General features: G+C 39.0%; 1 protein-coding gene across 1 annotated transcript; it reads left to right on the forward strand.

The window, feature by feature from the left end:
* The first annotated feature begins 7,241 nt into the window (after window positions 1-7,241).
* Window positions 7,242-10,115, forward strand: LOC140794207 (probable LRR receptor-like serine/threonine-protein kinase At4g37250). Its single transcript, XM_073146127.1, has 2 exons — window positions 7,242-9,215; window positions 9,293-10,115. Exons 1-2 carry the CDS (start codon window positions 7,457-7,459, stop codon window positions 9,961-9,963), a joined length of 2,430 nt encoding a protein of 809 aa, XP_073002228.1. The 5' UTR covers window positions 7,242-7,456; the 3' UTR covers window positions 9,964-10,115.
* Window positions 10,116-13,648: the final 3,533 nt, after the last annotated feature.

Below are 13,648 nucleotides of genomic sequence, written 5' to 3' on the forward strand. Positions count from 1 at the left end.
GCTAAATCAAAAAATTAAATATAGTTAATGTAACATCCAAAAAATTGGCACCGCCGGTGAGCTTAAGAGCGCGTACATGCAGGGCACATGTGCACATTTTCCTCTTTTCCCCTCTTTTTCTTTCTTCTTCTCTTTCTTTCCCTCTTTTTTCTTTTTCTTCTTTCTTCTTTCTTCTACCCACGAGTAGCCTTTTCCCCCTTCATTCTTCCCGCCACACTAGAGCATCGCTAGAACCGCCGACCCCTGGATCGAAGCGCCAAAGCTCCCTTATCCTCTAGGTAAGTTTGATTTACAATTCATTATTTAATTAGGGTTTTTCTATGTTTTTCTCTTCCTCTCGATCTCACTGTGATCCGGCTGGCCAACGGCCTCATGCCTTGTTGTGTCGGTCTGGTGAGCTTCCTCTCTTTGCAAGGATTTCCTCGGTGGTTTCCTTTGGTGCCTTCATGGCCGGAGTTGCCGGGCAGCCCCTCGCATTGGCCGGTGGCGAAGGCGGATTCTTGCTGCCGGCCGCTTCTAGCAGTTGGGCTTCCCCTCAGCTTGGTTATGCTTACCGAGGAGAGCATGTCGATAAGGTCAACAGGGTTGCCGGCGACTGGGTTCGCCGGCAGCTCTCCCCCCACTAATTGGGTTCTTGGCCATCGGTAGGTGGTCTTCGTCTTCCCCACCAGTCGGGTAGGCACCGTGGGTGCCTTCCTCCGCCGGCGAGGCATTGGCTAGTTTGTTGGCCTCGACTGCCGGCGTGGCATTGGCTAGTCTGTTGGCCCCGACTGCCAGCGTTGGTGGCCATTGGCAACCACCCTTCCTTCCACTTTTCTGTAGAGATGAGGAATGAGAGAGGGGCTGTCTTGGACTCGGGCTGGGTGCGACCACCCTAAGTGTCGGCTTGGGCTGGGTGCGACCTAGCCCAATTGCTGGGTTAGGCTAGGTGCAACCCAGCCTAAGTTTCAGGTCGGGTTAGGTGCGACCCAGCCCGTGGGCTGAGCTGGGCTAGGTGCATCCCAACCTGAGTTTAGGGTGTGGTTGGGCTGCATGCAACTTAGCCCAAGTTTATTGTCGGTATGGGCTATAGGCAGCCCAACCCAGGTTTGTTGGTGGGTTGGGCTGCGGTCCAGCCCATGAGGCCTTTAGGCCTAGTTACCTTGGGGCTTTGGGCCCAATTTTAGTGGGTTTGTACTTGGCCTTGAGCTGGCCAGGCCGATTAGTTGCATCATAATCAGTTTAATTATGCTAGTCATCTTATTCTTTTCTTTTTGTCAACTTGAGGCTTAATATTAATTATCGATAAAGAGTTGTTTGGTTAATTTTAATAATTGCTCTTAATAGGGAATTAGTTCTAGGTAGCGTTTAGCATGTTTAACTTTGGTTAAATTTATTTTAGCAAATGAGTCGTTGATCTGGTTGTATCTGTATTAATTGCTCTTGCGAGAAAATTAATACATATCACTATTAAGAAATTATACTAAGCAGATTGTCTTATTTAACGAAGCGAATTAACTTAGTATTGCCCATGTGATTTACCTAAATGATAATAATTAGTGAAACGAAAATTCGAGGTAGATTATTTATAATTGCTTTTAATAACGTGTTAGGCACTAGTACAGCTATGCTGGCTCGACCTAATTAATAAATATGAAAATTTGTAGATGGACCTACCCAAGCCTGTAGTGAACGTTAGTAAAATTGTTTAATTAATCAATGAGAGATATTTGTGTTTATATTTTTTAATTACTTTCCTTATCGAGGTGGACTCCGTATCCTATGAGGATGATCTCGTGGCGCATTATGGTAGTTAATATCAAAAAAGTAGTTTGGGCAAATGAAACTTCTATAATATAGGAGTAGTATAGAGAATGAAATAATTTATATTATGACATCATCACATTCATAGCATGCATGTGCATATGTTTTTCTTACCGTTATTATTACACGTCATGCATGGTAATTTTATTTTGTTGTTCGGTAAGATTTCACATATCATGATTTTTACACATATTTATTGGGCATGAACATGTGTGTTAGCACACAAAACATGATAATGATTTGTGTTACATTATGTTTATTATGTTGTATAATATTATGCCACTTACACGTGCATGACCATAAAGTGGGTGATTGCTGCGTCTTGACAGTATCTGACACCTCCATAGCTAGGGTTAGAGGCAGGAGATACTATTATACTTATATATACTAGGGCCCACGTCTAAGGTCTTAGTTTGTTGATCACAGACAATCTAATAGATGTTTCGTCGGGCGATAGGCGATTTACTATCAATCGACGAGAGTTATACCCTTTATGATATATAAGATAAAGAGAGAGAAGGGTAGGATGACGTAGATCTAATGGTACCCGATGACATAGGGTGAGGGCGTTCATGAGCAATGTCTCATGATTTTCACACGGTGATGCGATGATGAGGCCGAGGGCTCGGACGGTAGTATCGATGTGCGATACTGACCTATGTGATGGGCTTACGACTGAGGTCTTTAGTTCGCGGTGGCGGATAGTTGGTCTTGTTGTTCATCAGGTAATGAGCTGATAATTCTACCGCTAGGGCCTACCCTCCCTTGAGAGATGTGTGTAGTCAGGTGTGAGTGATGATGAACCTTTGTTACAGACTTAATAGTTTGAGATAATGCTTATTATGTCGTGAAGTGTTGTCCTAGCATATGGGCGGAGCTCAATATAAGCTCGAGTTTGAGGACTTAATAGTCTGGATGATACATAATAGGTTATCAATTGCTAAAGCATGTGCATATTGGATGAGCATGACAAGTATGTGGTATTAAGGCATTCTATTTGATCATGATGCATATATTTATATTTACTTATTATTATATTTTTTATTGTACTACTTTTAGACTATAATAGTAGATACTTACTGGGCTTTATGCTAATTACTGTTTGATATTTTCATATTAGTAGATGACCCCAGGCCCGTATAGGATATGGCGAAGACCGACTTTCAGTCTTCTAATTCTTATTTTTATTTTATTCATGTAAATTAAGTTAGATAGTTTGTAGCTCTTGCGTCGGCTTTGACTTATATTTTATGGATATATAATTTGGGCTTGTTGTGGCATTGGTGTTATGAGTTACTCTATCTGTTTTATTTGTGAAAATATGAGTTTTTCGATTGTATATTATGTTAAAACATTGACTAGTAGGTCATGTGATAATCACGTGGATTCTACTCATGAGCACGTGCGCGTATTTAATGTCGAGTGTTACAGTTAAATTACAAAAAGCCCCTCGTGACATAAATCTATTTTTATATTAAACTTAAATTTATTTAACAAATGGACTCATAAATTGCCACCCCTATATTTATACCTACCAAGTCTAGTTGAGAGTTAAAATTAAATTTCTCTCAGATACCCAATAACGGGTTAGCAACTCTATTGCAAGTAGTGAGCAGCTTATCTCTCAATTTTAATGCTCGGATTCAATTACTACTTTTTAACTGTTCTTTTCTTTTCTTTTTCTTTTTAAAATTTTTCTTTTACATTAGCAAACGCATACTACACGAACAGACGTACAGTAAATCTACTTCTCAAAAGAAAATTGAAGTTACTAGAAAAGAAGGTACTTTTTGGTTTTGTCCGGACTCTCTACTTGTCAAACTTCACATCCCTCTCTAAAGGACTTGAGTAGATCATATGTTCTTTTCTTCATGTTACTATCCGTATACCAAGCACATTAATGCATGTTATGTCCTTCTCATGCAAACTTTATTAATCTTTGCACTATCTTCCAGTTCTTATATTCCACAACAAGAATACTTTCCTGGCTGACAACAATTCTACCCAGGTGGAGTACATTTTACGCAAAAAAAAAAAGGAATGTCCATGGTAATAATATAGAAGAAAAATATATGATGTTTTTATAAGAAGATTTACTGATCTGAGACATAAATATCTCAATAATGGAGTAGTACCTGTGCAACAATGCCCATGTACGTAATATATATATAATAAGACCTAGCTAAATGCATCCAAATATATTAACCAGGTATACCAGATCCATGCATGGCTTCGCTTTCCATTTATTTTGTTCGATTAGGTAATCAGAACAACGATAGAGAAATTAATCAATAGTAAGATATACACCATGCATGTATAATTTGCCGGACCCATGCACGTATCTGGAGGTGGTCTTTATATAGTTTCTTTTGATCTTTTCATTACTTTATCTTTGTTGAACTTTTGTTCTCCACTCGCAAAAAGGGTGGCAAGTGCACTTGATTATTAGGGTTATGGATTCAGGTCAGGTCAACTACTGCGTACTGTGAATATAAAAGTTATACTTTTGAAAACTTTGGTGTACATTGTCGTTTTAGTAAAGTTAACGGTGCAAATTAAGTTAATAACATTGCATTAAGTATAAATGAAACTTTTCACATGCTTGACAACCACACAAAAGTGAATAGGACTTGGTACTCCTGGGAAAGTTTAAATAGCTGGGAATTATATATGTATATATATTGACAACATAATTGACAGTATGGTTGTGGTAAACTTTGTTTGCTTAGGTCTTTGATTTTTTTAGATGGATGAAGCACTTTGATGAAGACAATATCTAATAATTAAAATGATATATAGTCGATCTTGATTTGCTTCATTCAATCATGAAAGATATGATTATATACTATTTTCCATCACATTATTAGGATACTCTAAAAGGTCAGACTCTCACACATATATAGACATAGGTTCTCTTTTGTTGAGGATGACTGCGGCTCATATTCTAGCCTTTCGAGTAAACTGTCAATTGCACACCAGCATATTCAATTGCCATGGCACTTTGATGATGTCCTGATAGATAGAGCCATTCCTCGGTTGGCAATTCATGGTTCACAATTTATAGTCAAAATAAATAGTGGGCAGAACCACTGCATAAGTTATAACATCTTCTCTATCATAGACTGTTATTTGAATCGATATAATAAAGCCCGTCTAGCTATTTAAGATAATATATTCAAACAATGAAATGATCCATCTCTTAATAAAAATCTAAGGTATAGAACTTATCCTATATGTTATTTTCTTAAAAGAGGAAATTTGTATGGTTTTTGTAACTTGGAAGAAGATATTGGAAGACATCAATCCATAAAAAAAGCAGCATAGAATATCAAGGAATAAAGTAATATATTAGACATGAGTTAATAATTATTGTAAGAAAGTAAAAGTATTTTTGACAAGTAAACAAAGCGTTGTTGACTCGCTATTAATGATCAACTTCCATAAAATTTAATGCCCGTAGGGACCAGTGAGTAACTCTTATCCCTCAAGAAGAAATATCAATCCAATAGCCTAGACCTAAGAATTATTGAATGAAGAAGGTCAACTGCAATTCAGAAAGCCTAATAAACGCTCATCTTATCATGGGTCAAAAGTAATAATATTCAAATCAATATTTCGTATAATATATAGTTTAACATAATATAAGAGACTATCTTTATTTACTTGATCTGTATTTATACTTAATTGATATAGTAATTAAATTTATTATTCTCACTATCTTTAATTAGTCGTAGCCAAATAGAAATTATCAAAAGTTATCGGTCGATAGATACCGAGTTAATTAGTATGATATTATTAGATTTTTAATTTACTTCTCTCTAAGATGAAACCTTTTTATTGTTCCTTTGAGAAGGAATCCCCTTAGTATGAACTTTGAGAGGTTTTTTTCAAGTACTAAAAGCTGCTGCTAGATAACATGTGAGATGTGCAGCAGACACACTCAACTCAGCTGGAGATTCTAGGAATACCTCAAGAGAAAGATTGCAATCCTCATAACAGTCCATACTTTATTAGATTTCATATCTGGCAACAAAACTACTTATCTATTCATCCAAATTTTAAATTCCATTCCTCTGTACTGGTGAAATCAATCCAAGTTTCAAGTCCTACCAAATGGAATTTATGAGAACCAAAACAAAGCACCTCTATATATGTATATATATATATATATATGTATGCCTCTCCACCTTAAACACTTTATATATATATATATATATATATATATATATATATATGTATGCCTCTCCACCTTAAACACTATTAGGATTACTAAAGATCAACCATAACCCCCAGATCCATGCCCATCATGAAGGTATATATGATACCATGTGGTCCTTACAATCCTTACAATAAAAACAGGGATGAAATATTCCACCCATTCACACACACATATATCCCTCCATAAACCATGCCATGTGAGGAGAACATACACAGAGATTAGATAAATAACATTCCTTTCTCATCCTCTTATTTCCTATTTTATCCACTCTGGTTGAGAAGAGTGTACGGGTGAAAACGGATGGAATTAACTCTGATCCGGCCCGCTATTTGACTTGATTTGAATCAAATTTGGATAAAAAAATTTTATCCGATTTAGATATTGATTCGGATATGAATAGTATTTTTGAAAAAAAAAATGGATACGGATTTAAATACTGGTCGAATATAATTTTCGAATTCAGATACAAATACTGAATATTTATTTATTCGCATATTTTTTAAATAATTTATTATTTTTTAGTTTGCTTATTTAAATAGTAAATATTAATAATATTTCTAATAATATGTTATATATTAGTTGTACAGATTAATTTTACTAATTTTATATGTATTTGATATGCGCTAAATTTATCTTTTTTTGAAACCTGTAATATTTGTATGTTAATTGTCTCTAAATAAAATATTATAGTTTGTCGATCCCCTATCTAAAAAATTATTTGTATTTATTTAGTTATGATATAGTTTTAAATTTTATTATTCATACTCGGATAAAAAATATTAATTCAAATAAAGGTTAAGTATTATCAGATCCGCTTTGGCCTCTAAATGAATGGGTTTTCTACCCGGGGGGGGACCTAGTAGTTCTCACTCCTCACATTTGTTGACACTTTCCAACACTTGGAGATTCCTCTCTCTTCTCTATCTTTTGGCCACTCCATTCCCTCCTTTTTAACATCCCAAGCCCGGGAAGAGTAGAAAAGAAAAACTACTTATTAATAATTCTTCTTCTACTGTTACTCTGTTTTCAAAGGTTAAATATTTATGGAGGGATGAGCTGTGGTCTCATTATATTAACTCCACCAGCAGCCAAGCTGCTCCCCCCTCTCTCTCTCTCTCTCTCTCTCTCTCTCTCTCTCTCTCTCTCTCTCTCTCTCTCTCTCTCTCTCCCCCCACTCTTCTAACCTCACATGCTCTTCTCCTCTCTCTTCTCTTAACTTGGCTTAATCTTAGTGGGTCTTCTTTTTTTCTCATTAATTTGGTGAACTACTCCCCCTCCCCTCTATAGAAAAAAAAAACAGAGAGTAGCAGGTGGTACCCAAAATACCTCCTCCTCCTCACCACCATCACCACATTCTCTCCTGCTCCTCCTCCTCCTCCTCTTCTTATCCTCCAGTCTCCTGACGCATGGTGTGTGCTCCAGGCGGCAACCAACATGAGGTCTTCAAGCAGTTGTCTTCCTCTGTTTTTTTCCTTTCTTCTTCTGCTCCTCCCTTCTCCTCTCCTGAGTCTTAACTCGGATGGAATTTTCCTCCTCTCCTTCAAGTACTCCATCCTCAGTGATCCCTCGTCGGCGCTCGCTGACTGGGACTACGCCGACAACTCCCCCTGCTCCTGGAATGGCGTCATGTGCATGGGCTTCCCTGCTGCAACAGATGCAACTGGACTTAATTTGAACGCCACCACCGTTGTTACGGCTTCTGATGTCTATACTCCTACTGTTTCAAGAGTGATCAGCTTGGTTCTACCCAACGCCCAGTTGTTGGGCTCCGTCGCGCCGGAGCTCGGCCTCATCGAGCATCTCCGCCACCTTGATCTCTCTAACAACATCCTCAATGGCACCCTCCCGGCCACCCTCTTTAACGCCTCGGAGCTCCGGGTCGTCTCCCTCGCGAACAACGAGATCTCCGGCGAGCTGCCCGAGCTCGTCGGAGGGATGAGGAGCCTCCAAGTACTCAACCTGTCCGACAACGCGTTGACTGGAAGATTACCGGCAAATCTGACACTGCTGTCTAATCTCACCACGCTTTCCTTGGCTAATAATTACCTCAATGGAGAAGTGCCAAGTGGGGGATTTGATGGTCTTCAGGTGTTTGATCTGAGCTCCAACCTTGTGAATGGCTCTTTACCTCCGGATCTTGGCGGGACAAGTCTCAGGTACTTGAATTTGTCTTACAACCGGCTCACGGGGGAGATCCCAGTTGAGCTGGGATCAAGATTTCCAGCAAACGCTACGATTGATCTCTCCTTCAACAACCTCACCGGACAAATTCCTCAATCGGGTGCTTTTCTTACCCAAAAGCCATTAGCTTTCGCCGGGAATCCGGATCTTTGCGGGAAGCCACTGAGGGAAATGTGCACAATTCCTTCGACTCTCTCCGACCCTCCTCCCAATGGCTCCACCACGGCGCCCGCTGAATCCAAGTCTCCGCCGGCATTCGCGGCGATGCCGGAGAACCCAACTGGGAGTTCGCCAGGGCCTGGCGGGGAAAGGTCCAGGCAAGGCGGGCTTAAGCCGGCGGCAATTGTAGCTATCGTCGCCGGAGACGTAGTCGGCATTGGGGTTCTGTTCTTGGTATGCTTGTATGTATATCAAGTCAAGAAGAAGAAGCAACAACAACAACTACAGCAGCAGCAGAAAGAGGTGAGAGGAATTGGGTTGAAAGAAGCAAAGGCATCAGCATCATCCCCTGAGCACAGAGGACTAGTTTGCTGTCTAAGGAGCAAGAATGGCAGCAGCGGCAATGAGACCGAGGAGACCTCCGAGAGCTGGGCGTCATCTGAATCTGAAGCAGAAGCAGATCAACAACCCCGCAAGGCTGGAAAAGAGGGAGCCAATGGCAAGTCGCAAGCACAGGGTAAACAACAGGCGGCTATGCTTGTCTCTGTCGACGGAGATACTGAGCTAGAGCTGGAGACACTACTGAAAGCCTCGGCTTACATACTCGGAGCCACCGGATCCAGCATTGTTTACAAGGCGGTGCTCGTCGACGGCACCGCCCTGGCCGTGCGAAGGATTGGCGAGAGCACCACCACTGATAAGTTCAAAGATTTCGACGCGCAGGTCCGTGCCATCGCAAAATTCCGCCACCCAAATCTCCTCCGCCTTCGTGGGTTCTACTGGGGCGCCGACGAGAAGCTCGTCATCCATGACTACGCCCCTAATGGCAGCCTCGGCAACATTTCCTTTAGCAGTAAGTGCTCAACTCTTATCTCTCAGCTTACATATCGGTGCCTTTGGTATCAATTGATCGCGTCAAATTGTGCGCAGAGAAGCTGGGCTCATCACCATTCAACCTGAACTGGGAGGCAAGGATTACGATTGCGAGAGGCGTGGCGAGGGGGCTCGCGTACCTCCATGAGAAGAAGAGCGTCCATGGCAACGTGAAGCCAAGCAACATCCTACTTGGTCCAGAACTGGAGCCATGGATTGGAGACTTCGGCTTAGAGAGATTAGTTTCCGGCGACGGCAGCTCCAAAACGGGCGCATCGGCCCGGCAATTCGGAAGCAAGCGATCGATGCACTCGACGAGCAGCCTCCCTGACTTGTCGCAGATGACCGGAACTAGCCCCTGCTCCTCCTCTGCTGCAATGGCCCCTGCCCCATACCAAGCACCAGAGTCCTTAAAGAACCTGAAGCCCAATGCTAAGTGGGATGTGTACTCTTTTGGCATGGTACTACTTGAGCTGGTTGCTGGGAGAGTCTTCTCAGAGGTGGAGTTATGCCAATGGAATTCTGGGCTTGTTTTGGAGGAGAGGAATAGGATTCTGCGAATGGCTGACCCATCACTGCGAGGCGAGATAGAAGGCAAGGAAGAAGCTCTCCTTAGTTGCTTCAAATTGGGTTTTGCTTGCTCTGCCATGGTTCCTCAAAAGAGGCCTTCCATGAAGGAAGCAGTGCAAGTGCTAGAGAGGATACCATCCTCTTCCTTGTCTTCTTAGCCTTTCACTGATCTCACTGGCAACAATGGGATCAGAATTCTCAGAGTTGGGTGTTGCCATTAACCTTTTCCATTGTAACAAAAATACTTCAATTGTTTGTGTTGTATTATGATTTCGAGCTCAATATCTGAAGGGAAATTTCTTTTTGTGCATTGATGAAGGTGATTGTTAAAGTAACTTCTCCACTGTAACAATTGGTTGGCATGGTCTTTTTTATTGAGTTAAATCAATGACATATCTCCAATCAAATAGGAGTTTTATGAATGGGTTTTATGAATTTTCTATGGGAGTATTATTGTAGCCCATTAAAGCAATGAGAAGCTCATCAGTTTAGTTATCATTTGCTTCTTTATTCTATACACATTGTAGGAGATTAGCTCAACAACTCTGACCAGCAACATCAATAAGACATTGATTGATCAGGACGTTTACCATATCAGCCATTAAAAGAATGTCTATATCATAAATAAACATAAAAGGATAAAAATATACCATATTTACACTTATACTAAGTATCATATACTCACAGTATTATTATTATTAAGGAGAAATTATATTTTACCTATTTAGGGCTAAATTCACTTCACTCTCTATAGTTTATTTGTGTCACTTTACCTTCTTATTATTATATTGAAACTAAAATTATCATTTTTCATAATATTTGATCCATTGCTAAGTAGAGCTTGAAGATATTTATTAAAAATAAAGTTATAACAAAAACATACATATATATTATCATATTTTTTATCATCTAAAATCCGAATGGTATTATCTACAATTCTATCTCAAATAAATAAAATAACAATTTCAGTTTGAATATTATTATAATGGGATAAAATAACACAAGTAAAATTATAAGGGGGTGAAATAAATTTAGGCCTAACCGGAGAGGGATAAAATATAATTTTTCCGTATTATTTATTAGATATTGAGAGTAATGCATGTTTTAGTGAACTTTAGGAAAGATATTTTGAGAAATATGAGTAAATATTAAAATTTTATTATAACAAAGGGTTATTGAACAATGAATGTGCCAAAGAAGATTAGAGGTAAGAAATATAAATTAGGTTTAATCACATGGACATAAAAGCATCTTAGCTTTTAAGAGCATATAAAAAAAAAATTAAAAATAAAAACAAAGAAGAAGAATGGAGGCCTTTAAGACAATGTCCTCTAGGCATTGGATTCCAACCAAAGTCTCTAGAGAAAGCTACAGAAAAGTTAGTCTGTCCATTTAACATTTTTTTTTAAGCTAATGAAGGACAGTAACCCAACTGGAGTCTGCAAGGCTTAGGGTTATTAATCCAAGATTCGAAACCCTCGTGTTTATGCCTAAGAAATTAGTACTAAACTTGTAACGGTATAATTTCTCTTTATCCATCTATGTCGGTGCTCAAACTGTTCTTTGTTGATTCTTGGGTATCAAAACCTATTGGATTATAAGCAACTCTTTTATAGTGAAATTATATATATTTATATGTTCTACTAGGAGGAAATGCTCCTTAATGGATCTTTAGTTTCTTTTGATGGGCTGGAAATGCCAAACTTTGCCCAAGAAATGAACTTAGATGGCTCATCTTATACTAGAAAAAATCATGCATGAACAAGGATTAATTTTACTTAAATTTTTTCGAAAGCCTTAGGCTTTGGCGATATTTATCGGGCACTTCTTTAAAAGATAGAAATAAAAGGACTATAATTTTTAGCATTGACTTTAATTATAAATATATAATTTTCTTTACATAACAATAGATTGCAAAAGATAATACATAAACTTAAATACCAAAAATAATCTATTTTATTATAACTATAATTAAAATGCTTAACTGTTAAGTATTTTTCTAATTAAAAATCTTTGTAGACTAAAAAAAATAAAGTATAATCTAAAGCGTTTCAATAAAATTTGTATTAAAATAAACTCAATTTGGTACTTAAATTAAGGAGTAATCTATTTTGATAAATAAATTTAAAAAATAGATTTATTTTAGTCGACAACTGGAAGAAGTATATGTTTTATTTGTTGGGGGAGTTGGTGAATGGTCTAAACGAATTATATATATATATATATAGGAAGGGACAAATATTATTATTCCTAGGAAATATAGGAATATTACTTATCAAATTCAAAGTCAAAGATGATGGCTAGATGTAAGTTTAGAAGGAAAGAAACTCACTATTTGCAGCAGGAAAATAGTGCTACCCTACGGCAGGAATTGTTGCAAATTAGAAGCAAAAACTATAGCAAATTCTCCAACGCACACGTATATATTATCTATTTGCTGATGGAGTTTGACATTCTTGTTCACGTTAACAACTATGACCTGGAAGCCCCCCACACAAGAATATCAGGATTTTATGCAAGTAGTGCCACATTAGCCTGCCAACTCTAGTCTCTAGATAAAAAATGAAAAATAATGGAAAAAAAAAAGACTCTAGTCTCTAGCTGGGAGTTTTTGATTATTTTAACTCTTCTAGTAAAAAAAATTTCGCATGACTAATTCCCCTCTAAATTTAAATCCAAGACTATGTGAATTCTATTATGTCGGCAGTTTTGCTGAGCGAAGTGACAACTTTTAAACATAAATTATTATTTTTTATTTAGTGATGTATATAAAAATTTGAAGGTCAACTAGTAAATTACTAAAAGTCCGGGGGAGGAATTTCTATGTAAGTTTTCGGTCGATTTCATGACTTTTGAATTCCTAAATTGAAAAGCGATTATATAGAAATTGATCTTCTTATATTTAAGGATTTAAAATCGTTGTTCCAATTGATAGTTTATTGTTGTTAGACGTGATCATTGAGTGGCTCGGACTGATCGGGCTGTCCACTATGTTCATAGCTTGCCCGCGAGTGAGTTGGGCTAGGCCAGGTTCGATATGGGCTAGAATTGTTTAGCCCGTTGTTGCTCGTCAACTCATGAGAAATCAGGCTAGCCAAGCTGGGACGAGCCAAGCCAGGCTCCCCCTTAGTATGGGCTATACACCCAGATATATAGAATTGTCCTCTATATTCTTCTGCCCTCTTAACCTCTTATTCCCTCCCTTTATTCTTACTATATTTATCCCGACTTTCTCCTCTCCCATAGACTTCCCCGGTGACGACATCATAACCTTCGGATCTGATGAAACATACCTTAAGGACGTCGTCCCCGACAATTCTCGCCTCAAGAGCTCCCCTCCCCCCAAGAACCCACCTTCCTGGCGGTGCTGCCAAGCTCTAAGCATACTCCTTCGATGGCGCTGGAAAATTCTTCTCTAAGGATTGGGATTTAGCAGAAGGAAATAGAAAGTCCTTCACTTGGTACCACGTCAAGCTTCCCTAAGGGAGCCAAAAGTTTGCCCTAAATGCTCAATACCTAATTGAATCCCTTTGCCCTCCATTGAAGCTCCAAGAAATCTTAGCCCTTGCGAGCAACGTGGATGGGTAATTGGTGTTCAGGGTCAAATCTCATGGCCCGACGATGAGCCCCTTCACAGGATGAGGAAATCATCATGGCAGATGAGACACTGCCATCTAAGAGACCATTAGAGATCTATGTACGACCTCGGATGCCTCTTCTCGCTCCATAGCCATGCAAACACCACTATGATCTCCTTCAACTCCCTTCTCCTTAAACGGCTAAACCCTCTGTCCTCCCCTAATAAAAGTGCCCTCCGTCACCTCCTTCCTCCCTAAATGGTAA

Source organism: Typha latifolia, chromosome 8 (assembly GCF_019914945.1).
Source record: "Typha latifolia isolate L0001 chromosome 8, TyphaL0001v2, whole genome shotgun sequence".
Classification (NCBI taxonomy): domain Eukaryota; kingdom Viridiplantae; phylum Streptophyta; class Magnoliopsida; order Poales; family Typhaceae; genus Typha; species Typha latifolia.